The sequence below is a fragment of the Triticum urartu genome, chromosome 1A (assembly GCF_056163025.1).
Source record: "Triticum urartu cultivar PI428250 chromosome 1A, HENAU_Tu73, whole genome shotgun sequence".
Classification (NCBI taxonomy): Eukaryota; Viridiplantae; Streptophyta; class Magnoliopsida; order Poales; family Poaceae; genus Triticum; species Triticum urartu.
The window spans coordinates 468,017,802-468,033,078 of record NC_141873.1 but is presented as its reverse complement, the minus strand read 5'-3'; the positions used below and the strand labels follow the sequence as shown (position 1 = coordinate 468,033,078).

At 50.2% G+C, this 15,277-nt stretch overlaps 1 protein-coding gene across 1 annotated transcript; it reads left to right on the top strand.

Annotated features, from left to right (window-relative positions):
• The first annotated feature begins 3,605 nt into the window (after positions 1-3,605).
• Positions 3,606-6,953, top strand: LOC125519662 (putative serine/threonine-protein kinase At1g01540). The gene is made up of 7 exons (XM_048684396.2): positions 3,606-4,392; positions 4,494-4,598; positions 4,717-4,839; positions 4,936-5,106; positions 5,226-5,355; positions 5,463-5,672; positions 6,451-6,953. Exons 1-7 carry the CDS (start codon positions 3,719-3,721, stop codon positions 6,583-6,585), a joined length of 1,548 nt encoding a protein of 515 aa, XP_048540353.2. The 5' UTR covers positions 3,606-3,718; the 3' UTR covers positions 6,586-6,953.
• The last annotated feature ends 8,324 nt before the right edge of the window (positions 6,954-15,277 follow it).

The following is a 15,277-nucleotide window of genomic DNA, read 5'->3' as shown; positions in this document are numbered from 1 at the left end:
CTCCGCCGCGCGAGCGCTGCCATCGCACTTGGCTGCCACCACACTAGTGAGTGAGTGTTCTAATCATTGTGCAGCTATTTGACATCGACAAAGTGGGAGCCAGCGCGCAGCGCAGGCAGCCTCGTGCGCCGGCCGGCCGGTTCCGCCCCTCGCCGTGATCCCGCCTCCACACGAGCCATTGCGCCCAGCCCGGCCGCGCAGCCCGCGGAGAATGGAAGGAATGATGAGATGAATTGAAGACGGCCACGGCGACGACAAGGACGGCGATCACCCCCACGCCCGCGGTCAATGCCACCACCATCAATGCCGGCGCCAAGTGCCAACGCCCCCCGACAGACCACCTACATTTCCTCGCCGGTTTTAACTCGCTGCAGAGACGCGGCCGGACATGTGCGTACACCTACTCGCCGGCGTTTCCAACGTTGGACAGCGCCGGAAGCAACCAGGGGCATTCCTCCGCGCCACTGTTCATCGTCTCATCACGCTCTCTGAAGACAGCGAGTTGATTAGCGCGGCCAAGTACCTTCGATCCATCCAGCGCGCCGCGACGGGTGGATCCGGTTAGCAGACCAATAATGCCGTTGTCACGCACGCACAGTGCGCCGCGCAGGCCTCTATCGAGAGAAAGATTGCTCGGCAGGAAAGGGCAGGGGAGAAGAGAACAGAGGGACAGGGCGGCGTGAGAGCGACCCGTATCCGCAGCATCAATTCCATCGGACGTACGCAGCCGCGATCGATCGACCGTGGCCTGGCCAAGAAAGCGAAGCAAATCGGAGCATACACCCACGCCACCTACCCCGTGGGGGGGGTCCGGGGGAGGGGAGCAGCCCGATAAATTGGCAGCGTACGTACAAATCGACGAGCAGCAAGAAGCTTCGGCCGATACTCCACTTGCGCCTTGGTGCCTCGCCGTTAACGTAAGAGCGAGCGGGATCGCCGGTAAGTGGCGGCACCACCGCGGGTCGGACCGTCATAACTAAATCCATGAGCAAATTAAGCGGCTGCAGCGCAGTGGGGCACGGATTGAAGGCCTGCCTGCCTGCCTGCTGTAGGTCATGAGGCCCGGATCATCATCGGCTTGATGATGGAGAGAAGAAACAGTTGACATCTGCCGTTCATGCCAAGCAATGTACCTGGCTGGATGGCCGTACCACATGTTCATGCAGTGGATCTAATCTAGTATGCTGCTGGGGCTAGCAGATCACCGAAACTCCTCCGGAGAAACCCTGAGCTGCAAACGGAACAATCTTTAATCGGTTGCGGATTTCCAGAGATGGCAAACGAGCGGCATCTTCAGGGCAGATCAGCTAGGCTGTGTTGCACTGTAGACAAGTGGCAATGGAGTACCAGTGGAGTGCAGTACTGGCAGTCCTGAAGCAACCGGGGGCCGATCGATCGATTGCTGAGCCCTAGCTAGCCTATCATGCCAGCTCCCCGCTTTTGGCCCGGCTGCTGCTTGCTTCCAAGTGCCAACTGCGCAGCGCTCCATGTTGCTTGCATGCTTGCACAGTTGCACTAAAGTAGACGCTAGAGACGATCGGTCCAGTGAGTCCTCTGCTCATAATTACTCGGCATCTTTGGTGCTCCTCCTGCCACTGCTGCTCGTCTCGTAGATCTATCGCTCCTGCATGTTAGTAACAGCGACTGCACGCGCGTCGCGGTTCGATTGCGCGCGTAGCTTTTGCATTGCAGCCGCGAAAAGGACGGAAAACCGTAATCTAATCAATCAGTTGATCAAAGGTCCTACTAGTACGTTGGTGATAAATGCATGCAGGGATCGTGAATCGTGATACATGCATACATATTCATTCTGCAAGCTCAGCTAACTGCATGCGTACGTAGCCAACAACATTTTTTGCAGTCCACGTTGGGTTGGGCCGGGTAGGGAAGGGGGCGACACGCATTTCAGTTTATCTGTGCCCGGAACAACGCCGGATGCCTCCGAGAAGAGACGCGTCGATCGAGTCGACCGGCCCACGCAGCCTAGGCTGGAAACCGACCGCTCTGCGCAAATGCCAGCCTCCCATCTCCGTCGTCTGCAAACTCTTGTGAATCTTGTCAGCACATACGCGACCTCCATTCAGGCCAGGAGTAGGCTGATGCGTGAGGGGTTCAGTTGAGGGGTCACGCATATATGGCACGCCAGAAAGAAGCCGGGCACCTCGGGCGGGCCTCCAGAGTGACTCATCTCACTTGGCCTTGGCAGAAGTGTCGGTAGCCGCGGCGTCGCGCTTTGCTGGCTGGCGCATGGATGGATGGTCGGGGCTCTTCCCTTTTGCGAGGGCGAAAAGGGGATAAGATGAGTAGAAAATGGAGGGCGTCTGTACTTTTTTCCCTATTCTTTGGCCTCTCAATGATTTGCAGCGTGGGAAAAAGGGTTATTCCATGCATGTATAGAAAAAAGGCTATGGGACAAGGGGCACCAACTGTTCTCCATTGCTATTACTCGGTGCATTGCACCGTCACATGCGCACACACACACGTTCCCTATTGGTGGATTAAATACGTAGCAAATTGTATGTAAACACAGCCGATGCTTGGTGATATGTTTTACTCCTTTCGTTCCAAAACAGATAACTCTATAAAGTTGAGTCATCTATTTTGGAACGGAGGTAGTACTTCTCAGGAAGCGGGACCCTGGGAGTGCCACGAACTGCCATTTTGAACTGGGGGCGTCAACTCTGTGCGACAACTGTAGCTTGTCCTCTTGTCTTAATGCCTCTCTTTGACTTTTGCTTTGTTTACCGTATTGGACGGGAAAACACATTCAATTGGTCGGCAGCGGAATACTTACTGTAGATTATCAGCACTGGACTTAATTACACCCTCCCGGAGGGGAAATGCAGAGATGAGAGTGGAGCAGAAGAGGACGAACGACAAGCAGAGTACTCCTAGCTTAGAAAGATGCTAAATTTCTGCGATGCTGCTGTCACGGCCAGTTCCTTTTTTGAAGGAAGAGAAAAGGAGGAGGTGAACAGGTGAAACTTTTGGTGCTACCGCAGTGAAATGAAACCATTTGCTAATGGGAAACACCAGAGGCATTTTTCTCCCTACCCAAGCAAGCAGTGAACACTTTCCCTAAGCTAGGCATGCAGCCAAGCAGGGCCTCCAGAGATTCCCCTCAACAACTGCCCTGCTTCTGGTTTTGTAATTTGTACTCGGGGCGGCACGACGCCCCCAAGCCCCTTGCCACCCACCCGATCTCCTCAACCGACGGTCCGGATCGAGCCGGGGACACCGACGGTGAAACGCATGTGTCCGTCGAGTACACACCCCACAGAGAGATAATAACGCCGAGGAGACGTAGGAGTACAGACAAGACAGAGGCTACTGTACGCAGCAGCCGGATCGCAGGCGTTGATCACGACTTTATTTACTCCCAGATCCCTTCGCCTCTGACTTGCGACCTTTTGTTACACCACCGCACCAAGCTCCGTGTCAGATTAACCGACGCTTCAGCTGCCAGCGGGCCCCGTCGCGCAGAAACGGACAACCTTCCGTGCCCAGCGCCCCCCCGGGCCCACCGAAACCGCCCACGGTCCACCCCGACCCCGACCCCGACCCGAGCTACCTACACTCTCGCCCCCGCTCGTCGTGCTCTCAGTCTCACTCGCTCACACTCGGTGCTCGCGGCCTCCCGCTATATGCTGCGTCGCACCGGCAGCGGGACGGGGTGTAGCTTGGCAGGGGACGGGGTGTAGCGCGGGCGTGAGCGGAGATGGCCGGGCGTGAACGGAGCGCGCGCGCAGTGGCGTCGCCGCCGCCGCTGCTGACCAACGAGCTGTCGCGCAGGACGCCGGTGCTGGGGCTGCGCCTGTGGGTGCTCGTCGGCCTCGCCGTCGGCGCCGCCTTCCTGCTCCTCCTCGCGCTCGTCTCCGTCCATCTCGCGGTGGCCGCGCGGCGGCGCCGTCCCAAGGGGAAGGCGGCGCCGGCGCCGCTGTCGCCCGCGACCATCCCGCCGGTGTCCAAGGAGATCCAGGAGGTGGCCGTCCACGTGGGCTCCCTCCGCCACTACCTCGAGATGGGCGCCGCGTACCTCAAGGACGGCGGCGGCAAGGACGGCGGCGACTCGCTGTGCGGCAGCGTGGCGCACGGGTCGCAGCGCGTGCACATCGAGGCCGGCAAGGACCGGCGCATGGTGGCGGCGTGCGCGGACGCGGAGGCCGGGTCCGTGCAGTCCGACCCGGCGTCGGCGTCGTCCGTGGGGGCGGGCCCCGGGCCCGAGGTGTCGCACCTCGGGTGGGGCCACTGGTACACGCTCCGCGAGCTGGACGAGGCCACCGCCGGCTTCGCCCCCGACCGCGTCGTCGGCGAGGGCGGCTACGGCATCGTCTACCTCGGCGTCTTCGCCGACGGCCGCCAGGTCGCCGTCAAGAACCTCCTCAACAACAGGTGCGTGCGTGCCAACAGAGCAGACCAGAGCGCATGTGCGTGGCTAGCTCCGTGACATGTTTGCCTTTGTGTTTCTTGGCGCATGTCGCTGGCCGGCGCAGGGGGCAGGCGGAGAGGGAGTTCACGGTGGAGGTGGAGGCGATCGGCCGCGTCCGCCACAAGAACCTCGTCCGGCTGCTGGGCTACTGCGTCGAGGGAGCGCACCGGTACGCATCGGTTGATGATGGATCGACACCGTCTTTGTGCCTAGCTACGTGCTCCTCTCAATCTCACCTACCACGCAGCACTTGACACTTGACACTCGCCACTTGCTTGTGGCCTCAGGATCCTGGTGTACGAGTACGTCGACAATGGCAACCTGGAGCAGTGGCTCCACGGCGACGTCGGGCCCGTCAGCCCGCTCTCCTGGGACGCCCGGATGGACATCGTGCTCGGCACGGCCAAAGGGTGGGTGAACTCATCTATCATCGCCGTCTTTGATCGGCCGGGTCCGGCGGCGTTGATCGGTCGGTTAATGGCGATCTTGATCTGGTTTGGTTTCAGGATCACGTACCTGCACGAGGGGCTGGAGCCCAAGGTGGTGCACAGGGACATCAAGTCGAGCAACATACTGCTGGACAAGCGGTGGAGCTCCAAGGTCTCCGACTTCGGCCTCGCCAAGCTCCTTGGCTCCGACAGCAACTACGTCACTACCAGGGTCATGGGAACATTTGGGTAGTACCTCCATATTTCCTTCATTTTTGGCACCTTAAATGCATCCATCGGTGTAATACATTGCCAAAAATGTGAGTTGTGTCTGAATTTGAATTGTGCTCCTCTGCTCTTTTTGGCAGCTACGTGGCGCCGGAGTACGCGAGCACCGGCATGCTGAACGAGAGGAGCGACGTGTACAGCTTCGGGGTGCTCATCATGGAGATCATCTCCGGCCGATGCCCGGTCGACTACGCCAGGCCTCCCACGGAGGTAGGCAGGCTAGCTCGGAATGTGTCTGTTTTGGTCTGTCATGCAGAATGCAGAATCAGCTCAACCATGGCTTGTGTCCTGTGGGTGCATCTCTCTTCACTCTTCAGGTGAATCTGGTGGAGTGGCTGAAGAAGATGGTGAGCAACAGGGACTACGAGGCCGTCCTGGACCCGAAGCTGCCGGAGAAGCCGTCGTCCAAGGCCCTGAAGAAGGCGCTCCTGGTGGCGCTGAGGTGCGTGGATCCCGACTCGCAGAAGCGGCCCAAGATGGGGCACGCCATCCACATGCTCGAGGTCGACGACTTCCCCTACCGAGAGGTGAGCCTCCCCGCTTCTTCTACCTCTTTATCATCAAGTCAATCTCATCGCTCGTTTGCTCGTACCAACGTAAATTTTCTGGAAAACCAAGTCAATTCCACGTCTTATGCCCGAATCCACGCGATTGCCGGGCTGCCGTCGTAAAAAATGTGTGCCAGTTTATACCGATCGGTGTGTAAATGCCTGATGATTTTTAAAGTGGACACCTCTGCATCTGAGGAGTCCGGAGAAACGGACAGGGCAGGTGCATCGGGGGTTAGAATAGCAGGGTGCTGGCTCTGATTACTAGTTGAGTGTCTGACCTTGGACCAAGCCTTCATTGCAGATTCCTCGAGATTAGTTAAGTTATCACCATGTTACTACCTGACTGTGCTCTCTGAACTGCCGTTGGGGATGTTGATTACTCTGTCTGTCATCTCGAAAAAGAACTCTTGATGACCTCGAGATCACCATGTCGCCATGGTTATTTTTATCAGATTGAAATTATACTGCCCCCCTGAACTAGTCTTTGGTAGCTTGATCCGATGCTGTTTTGGCAGCTTCAGCATAAGCACACTGAACACATAGTATGACATATGTAATGTAGTACTCCCTCTATCCCATAATATAAAAACGTTTAATGCTCTTTATATTATGAGACGGAGGAAGTATATATGTTTCTGCTATCGTACCGTCATTCTGCATCTCATCCAAAGTTTCAGAAACCAGGACTTGGTAACTCTGAAATTATATTTATCCCCCCTCAAAATCACAATTCTTTGACCGTCTCTGCTCGCAGGACCGTCGGACTCTGCGGCCGTGCCAAGGCAGTCCCCTGGAGAAATCAAGGAAGACGGTGACAGAATCAGGCCATAGCAGCTGCTACGATGGCAACAGCAGCACCGCTGCCACTACGCCGTCCAGGTTCCAGTAGGGCTAGTTGGCTATGGCTCGCACGTCCTAGGGTTTTTGATCGTTGTCAATCACAATGCCTGTTGCGTTCAGCTCTAGGCAGCTTGGAAACGCAGTGTTGTAACTTGTTTTTGTCAGTGTCGTTCTTACTCCCGTTTCTGCTGCCTCGTACTACTAGTTTTGTGGAAGCCCTGGTTGGTCTGTCGAGGGTGTAGGTCAGCTATATCCTCGGTGAAAAGTTTCCCCTGGTTTGTCTGCTCTTTGTAGGTGTTGCATGCACACCCCCTGCCTCTGTGATTGACATAGCTTGCCGGACTGTTGTATAGTGATTTTTACTCTTGTGTGAGAACGTTTCTCGCTCGTCTCTTGTGTACAAAATTGTGAGTTCTACTGCCTCCGTTTCTAAATATGAGTCTTTTTACAGATTTTAGAGAAAAATATACTTTTCATCTTTTAACTCTTGTCAGAGTCTAGATTTGATCCCTCAACTTTACACGCCAAACTATTGAAACCAGACAAGTTAAGTCCCTCTCCTACCTGGAAGCGGTTTCACAATGACGTGGTTGTGGTTTTGACCGGGTCTGTGTCCACGTAGCATTCACTAGCGAACTTTCTTCTTCCTTCTCATTCCATCTTAGGTAGGCATTTCGCTGAACTGTTGGCGCGCGTTCAGTAGCAAGAGAAGGACGTGGGCATGGAGGCCTCCGCCGAGGTGGCTCTGGTCCTTGGCGACGTCCGCAAGACCGCTCCAGCGCGTGTTCCCTGCTGCGCTACCCGTGGCGCTGACGCCGAGCTCATGCCCTCACCTCGGTCTCGCTTCCTCTCCTCTACTCTCGCTCTCGCCACCCTGTCCAGAGCACGCCGACAGCCACAAGAAGCCAAGCGCAGCAGCAACGAAGCCGCTGGACCGCAGACCGTAGCTCCTTCTCCAGCCGCCACCGTCGGTCACGATGACCAGGAGAGTGGCACCGATGATGGAGCTCAGTCTGTGGACGAGTGCGGACAGCGGGCTGCCCAGCAGAGGGGCGCGTTGTTATAGAGTGCCCCGCTGTTGCTGTCATCGGAGCTTCGAGGTTAAGCATTGAGAAGAAGCAGGAGGTATGCGTCGCCCCCCAAGCCGGACTGCCCAAACGCATCCACGGCGAGTGCGGGGCACCACGGGATGGCACCTGTGTGGTTGGTGTAGAGGCGGTGCCGAGGTCGCGCGGGAGCCCACGGCCGGCGCACGCTGTCCGCGGGAGGGGCTCGGCCGAAGACATCTCCAGCGGGTCTCCGTCGCTGGACACAGGGCGCATGGCGGTGACCTGCCGGAGCAGAGATGCACTCACTTGGCGATGCTCGGTTCATCTGGGCATCCTTTGGCAGGAATCGACGGTGATAGCAGAGGCCTAGGAGCAAACGGGGTAGCAGGATGCGGTTGCAAAGCAGCTAGTGGCCCGGGAGCGCAGGCGGCAGCACGAACGAGCAGCGCACACCAACTGGTCGACGAAATGCTAGCCTTAGGTAGGAAGATGATCTGAGTAGGAGAGAGAGAAATTGCCAACTGGACCGCACTTGGTCAAAACCATGTTGACTTAACATGAATACCGCTTTGGCTGGGATGAGGGACGAAATTTGTCCGCTTTGAAAAGTTCAGGATGCAAGTTGTGTGGTTTTGAAATTCAAGGACCAAATTTAGACTCTGCCAAAAGTTAAAGGACGAAAAGTATACTTTTCTCCAGATTTTAATATGGATTACATACGGATGTATATAGACTATTTTAGAGTGTAGATTCACTCATTTTGTTTCGTATGTAGTCCGCACTAGAATCTTTAAAGAAATTTATATTTACGACGGAGGGAGTAGTTTTCTTCTTCATGCTTGGAAGCATGATCCGGTATCACAACATCAATTGTTAGTCCTGTGCATGACCGATTGACCATCTTCCTAAATAAAGCACCCTATACTCGCGAAGGGGGGCACGCCGTCGATGGCCTGCGTGCAGATGCCGCTGCGTCCAGCGCTGCACTTCTCCAGTTCTATCGTGCTTCACATGGCTGCATCTTACAGGTTTTGCCGCCTCGCTCTGCAGCCTTCAAGTTGTGGTTGTATCAACTATATGAACATGTTCTCATTTTTTAGGGCAAACATATGTGCCATTTCCTTACTTTGTGTCAAATTGCAATAATAATTTAATTTTTGGAAAAAATACTATATGTTTAAATTATTCATCTCTGACATCAAGGAAAACTTTTTTTAAAATCATTCGAAGACTATAGGAAATAGCATCAGAGTGGTCATAATAAACATGTACGTATTTGGAGAATTTTTTATTAAGTAGCCCTACTCGATATATTCAGTGGTGAGTTTACAAAATCACGTGGTATGTTATGCTATGCTGCATCTACTTCCCATGATTTATTGGCTAACATAATTATTAATAGTTTGTGGAGCCTAAAAAAGGGTACTATGGAGAGAAGCAGCAAACATCGTATATATTGTCGTTTGAGAAACATATAACAACCCAATATTTGACTGTTGGTTTCTTTTTTTTTTACTTGTAAAGGAACTATCTTACATAAATATATGATCCACCAGGTTCAAAATAAGGTTAGCTTAAACATATGAAGTCGAGTAGGATTAAAAATTGTCTCGGGTTTGCACGGTGACCGTTGTTTTCCCCCGTCGCAACACACAGGCCCATTTGATAGTTTGGAAAAAAATGACAAATTTGAAAAAGATCATCAATTTGGAAAATGTTAACAATTTTGGAAATTGTCACTGATTCAAAATTTTAAAAGTTTATGAATTTTTAAAAATAATGTGTTAAAAACTAATTTGATTTTTTTTAAAATAATTCAAGAGTTCGACAAAGTTAAAGTATTTGAAATTGTTCATGATTTCGAATTTTAAAAATTTCATAAATTTGCAAAAAGTTCACGAGTTTGTAAAACAAATGTTTCAAATTTGAATTTGAATTTTTAAAATATCATGAATTTTAGAAACGTTCATGAGTTTGACAGTTTTTTTGTGAATTTAAACATTATTCCTGAATTTTTAAAACTTTGCGAGTTTGAAAAATGTTTGTAAATTTGGAAAAAAGTTTGCAGATTTGGATTTTGTTTTCAAATTTAATATTCTTTCACAAATTCAAATGAAATTTCCTGAAAATAAAAAAATGGTAAAATAAAAAAATGCAAAAGAAAAAAAAGAAAAATACAAACCAGAAAAAACAGAAAGAAAAAGCGCACAGGAAAACTGTGCGCTTTTATCGATTCGTAGGGTACAGTTAGCTTGGCCTCAGAGGCTTAGATTGGAACTCCCGCAAAAAAAATGAGAGGCTTAGATTGGAACTCTCGCAAAAAAATGAGAGGCTTAGATTGGATGTTTAAAACGAACGCATGGGTGTAGGGGACAATTAGCACCTTTCTAGTTTGGACACTTTGTCGGGCATCTGATGTCAAGCCGCTTGTGATCCTACAATGTGCGTCCTAGAATGTGCTTCAACATGGCAATGGGTACCTGCTACCCGTGAACCCGGCAGGTAAAAACCCTATTAGGGTAAGGGTATGGAAAATAAAAATACCTATGGGTTTCTAAATGGGAAAAAATTGTACCCATCGGGTAAGGCGGGAACGGGTACGGGAAGGCAATACCCATACCCGCAACCCCGCATACTACTACACCATGTCAAGTAGGTCCCATGTGTCATTGGCTAGATTGAGAAAAAAACGAAGTTACCAGGCCCTAAGTACAACTCGTGAAGTAGATTTGTTGTCGTCTCCCTTGCGTCTTCAGCCACCTTCAAAAGGGAAAATGCCTAGGTGTCGCGGTGACTACAAGGAGGGGAATGGTCGTGGTCGCGGCTGCCCTATGCAACGTCCGGCTACTCCTATGAGAAACGCATGTGCTCCGCCAATGAAAAGGGCGAAGCATGAGAAGCGTGCAATTTGGTGAATAATTTTGCAATTCACATTTAACACTTTTTCTTAATCTCTATGATGTATGAATGTGTTGATGATTGGTCTAGTAACGAATCTCTACTCCTAATGTCTCAGTTGGTAGTCTTCGCGGTTAATTTCCGTCCCACCTCTCCTGGTTCTTTTTGTCCTCCCTCCCACCTCTCAGTTTCGTCAGTTTTTTTCGTCGGTTTCCCATCTTACGTCAAGACTTCGTCCCACCCTTTCTGTTGGAAATATGCCCTAGAGGCAATAAATAAATTAGTTATTATTATATTTCTTTGTTCATGATAATCGTTTATTATCCATGCTATAATTGTATTGATAGGAAACTCAGATACATGTGTGGATACATAGACAACACCATGTCCCTAGTAAGCCTCTAGTTGACTAGCTCGTTGATCAATAGATAGTTACGATTTCCTGGCCATGGACATTGGATGTCGTTGATAACGGGATCACATCATTAGGAGAATGATGTGATGGACAAGACTCAATCCTAAGCCTAGCACAATATCATGTAGTTCGTATGCTAAAGCTTTTCTAATGTCAAGTATCGTTTCCTTAGACCATGAGATTGTGCAACTCCCGGATACCGTAGGAGTGCTTTGGGTGTGCCAAAAGTCACAACGTAACTGGGTGGCTATAAAGGTACACTACAGGTATCTCCGAAAGTGTCTGTTGGGTTGGCATGAATCGAGACTGGGATTTGTCACTCCGTGTAAACGGAGAGGTATCTCTGGGCCCACTCGGTAGGACATCATCATAATGTGCACAATGTGATCAAGGAGTTGATCACGGGATGATGTGTTACGAAACGAGTAAAGAGACTTGCCGGTAACGAGATTGAACAAGGTATCGGGATACCAACGATCGAATCTCGGGCAAGTATCATACCGCTAGACAAAGGGAATTGTATACGGGATTGATTAAGTCCTTGACATCGTGGTTTATCCGATGAGATCATCGTGGAACATGTGGGAGCCAACATGGGTATCCAGATCCCGCTGTTGGTTATTGATCGGAGAGTCATCTCGGTCATGTCTGCATGTCTCCCGAACCCGTAGGGTCTACACACATAAGGTTCGGTGACGCTAGGGTTATAGAGATATTAGTATGCGGTAACCCGAAAGTTGTTCGGAGTCCCGGATGAGATCCCGGACGTCACGAGGAGTTCCGGAATGGTCCGTAGGTAAAGATTTATATATGGGAAGTCTTGTTTTGGTCGCCGGAAAAGTTTCACGCATTGTCGGTATTGTACCGGGAGTGCCGAAAGGGGTCCGGGGGTCCACCAAGGGGGTCCACCTGCCCCGGGGGGCCACATGGGCTGTAGGGGTGTGCGCCTTGGCCTATATGGGCCAAGGGCACCAGCCCCAAGAGGCCCATGCGCCAAGAGATAAGGGAAAGGAAGAGTCCTAAAGGGGGAAGGCACCTCCTAGGTGCCTTGGGGAGGATGGACTCCTCCCTGGCCGCACCCTTCCTTGGAGGAAGGGCCAAGGCTGCGCCCCCCCTCTCCCTTGGCCCTATATATAGTGGGGGGAAGGGAGGGCAGCCACATCGAAGCCCTGGCGCCTCCCTCTCCCTCCCATGACACATCTCCCTCCTCCCGCAGCGCTTAGCGAAGCCCTGTTGGAATCCCGCTACTTCCACCACCACGCCGTCGTGCTGCTGGATCTCCATCAACCTCTCCTTCCCCCTTGCTGGATCAAGAAGGAGGAGACGTCGCTGCTCCGTACGTGTGTTGAACGTGGAGGTGCCGTCCGTTCGACGCTAGGATCATCGGTGATTTGGATCACGACGAGTACGACTCCATCAACCCTGTTCTCTTGAACGCTTCCGCGCGCGATCTACAAGGGTATGTAGATCCACTCCTCCCTCGTTGCTAGATGACTCCATAGATTGATCTTGGTGATGCGTAGAAAATTTTGAATTTCTGCTACGTTCCCCAACAGTGGCATCATGAGCTAGGTCTATGCGTAGTTTCTATGCACGAGTAGAACACAAAGTAGTTGTGGGCATTGATTTTGTTCAATATGCTTACCGTTACTAGTCCAATCTTGATTCGGCGGCATTGTGGGATGAAGCGGCCCGGACCGACCTTACACGTACTCTTACGTGAGACTGGTTCCACCGACCGACATGCACTAGTTGCATAAGGTGGCTAGCGGGTGTCTGTCTCTCCCACTTTAGTCGGATCAGATTCGATGAAAAGGGTCCTTATGAAGGGTAAATAGCAATTGGCATATCACGTTGTGGTTTTTGCGTAGGTAAGAAACGTTCTTGCTAGAAACCCATAGCAGCCACGTAAAACATGCAAACAACAATTAGAGGACGTCTAACTTGTTTTTGCAGGGTATGCTGTGTGATGTGATATGGCCAAAGGATGTGATGAATGATATATGTGATGTATGAGATGATCATGTTCTTGTAATAGGAATCACGACTTGCATGTCGATGAGTATGACAACCGGCAGGAGCCATAGGAGTTGTCTTAATTTATTTATGACCTGCGTGTCAACATAAACGTCATGTAATTACTTTACTTTATTGCTAACCGTTAGCTGTAGTAGTAGAAGTAATAGTTGGCGAGGCAACTTCATGGAGACACGATGATGGAGATCATGATGATGGAGATCATGGTGTCATGCCAGTGACGATGATGATCATGGAGCCCCGAAGATGAAGATCAAAAGGAGCAATATGATATTGGCCATATCATGTCACTATTTGATTGCATGTGATGTTTATCATGTTTATACATCTTATTTGCTTAAAACGACGGTAGTAAATAAGATGATCCCTCACTAAAATTTCAAGAAGGTGTTCCCCCTAACTGTGCACCGTTGCGAAAGTTCGTCGTTTCGAAGCACCACGTGATGATCGGGTGTGATAGATTCTTACGTTCGAATACAACGGGTGTTGACGAGCCTAGCATGTACAGACATGGCCTCGGAACACATGCAAAACACTTAGGTTGACTTGACGAGCCTAGCATGTACAGACATGGCCTCGGAACACAAGAGACCGAAAGGTCGAGCATGAGTCGTATGGTAGATACGATCAACATGAAGATGTTCACCGATGTTGACTAGTCCGTCTCACGTGATGATCGGACACGGCCTAGTTGACTCGGATCATGTAATCACTTAGATGACTAGAGGGATGTCTATCTGAGTGGGAGTTCATAAGATGAACTTAATTATCCTGAACATAGTCAAAAGGTCTTCGCAAATTATGTCGTAGCTCGCGCTTTAGTTCTACTGTTTAGATATGTTCCTAGAGAAATTTTAGTTGAAAGATGATAGTAGCAATTATGCGGACTAGGTCCGTAAACTGAGGATTGTCCTCATTGCTTCATAGAAGGCTTATGTCCTTAATGCACCGCTCAGTGTGCTGAACCTCGAACGTCGTCTGTGGATGTTGCGAACATCTGACATACACATTTTGATAACTACGTGATAGTTCAGTTAAACGGTTTAGAATTGAGGCACTGAAAACGTTTTTGAAACGTCGCGAAACATATGAGATGTTTTGAGGACTGAAATTGGGATTTCAGGCTCGTGCCCACGTCAAGAGGTATAAGACCTCCGACGATTTTCTTAGCCTGCAAACTAAGGGAGAAAAGCTCAATTGTTGAGCTTGTGCTCAGATTGTCTAAGTACAACAATCATTTGAATCGAGTGGGAGTTGATCTTCCAGATGAGATAGTGATGTTTCTCCGAAGTCATTACCACCAAGCTGCTAGAGCTTCGTGATGAACTATAATATATCAGGGATATACATGATGATCCTTGAGATATTCGCGATGTTTGACACCACAAAAGTAGAGATCAAGAAGGAGCATCAATTGTTGATAGTTGGTGAAACCACTAGTTTCAAGAAGGGCAAAGGCAAGAAGGGATACTTCATGAAACGGCAAATCAGCTGCTGCTCTAGTGAAGAAACCCAAGGTTGAACCCAAACCCGAGACTAAGTGCTTCTGTAATAAAGGGAACAGCCACTGGAGCAGAATTACCCTAGATACTTGGTAGATAAGAAGGCTGGCAAGGTCGATAGAAGTATATTGGATGTATTATGTTAATGTGTACTTTACTAGTACTCCTAGTAGCACCAGGGTATTAGATACCGGTTCGGTTGCTAAGTGTTAGTAACTCGAAATAAAAGCTACGGAATAAACGGAGACTAGCTATAGGTGAGATGACGATATGTGTTGGAAGTATTTCCAAGGTTGATCAAATATCGTACGCTCCCTCTACCATCGAGATTGGTGTTTGCGTTGAGCATAAACATGATTGGATTATGTCTATTGCAATACGGTTATTCATTTAAAGAGAATAATGGTTACTCTGTTTATTTGAATAATACCTTCAATGGTCTTGCACCTAAAATGAATGGTTTGTTGAATCTCAATCGTAGTGATACACATGTTCATGCCAAAAGATATAAGATAGTAATGATAGTACCACCTACTTGTGGCACTGCCACGTAAGTCATATCGGTATAAAACGCATGAAGAAGCTCCATGTTGATGGATCTTTGGACTCACTCATTTTTGAAAGGATTGAGACATGCGAACCATGTTTGTTGGTAGATATGCATGAAGAAACTCTATACAGATGGATCGTTTGGACTCACTTGATTTTGAATCACTTGAGACATGCAAATCATACCACATGGGCAAGTTGACTGAAAGCCTCATTTTCAGTAAAATGGAACTAGAAAGCAACTTGTTGGAAGTAATACATTTTGATGTGTGCAATCCAATGAGTGCTGAG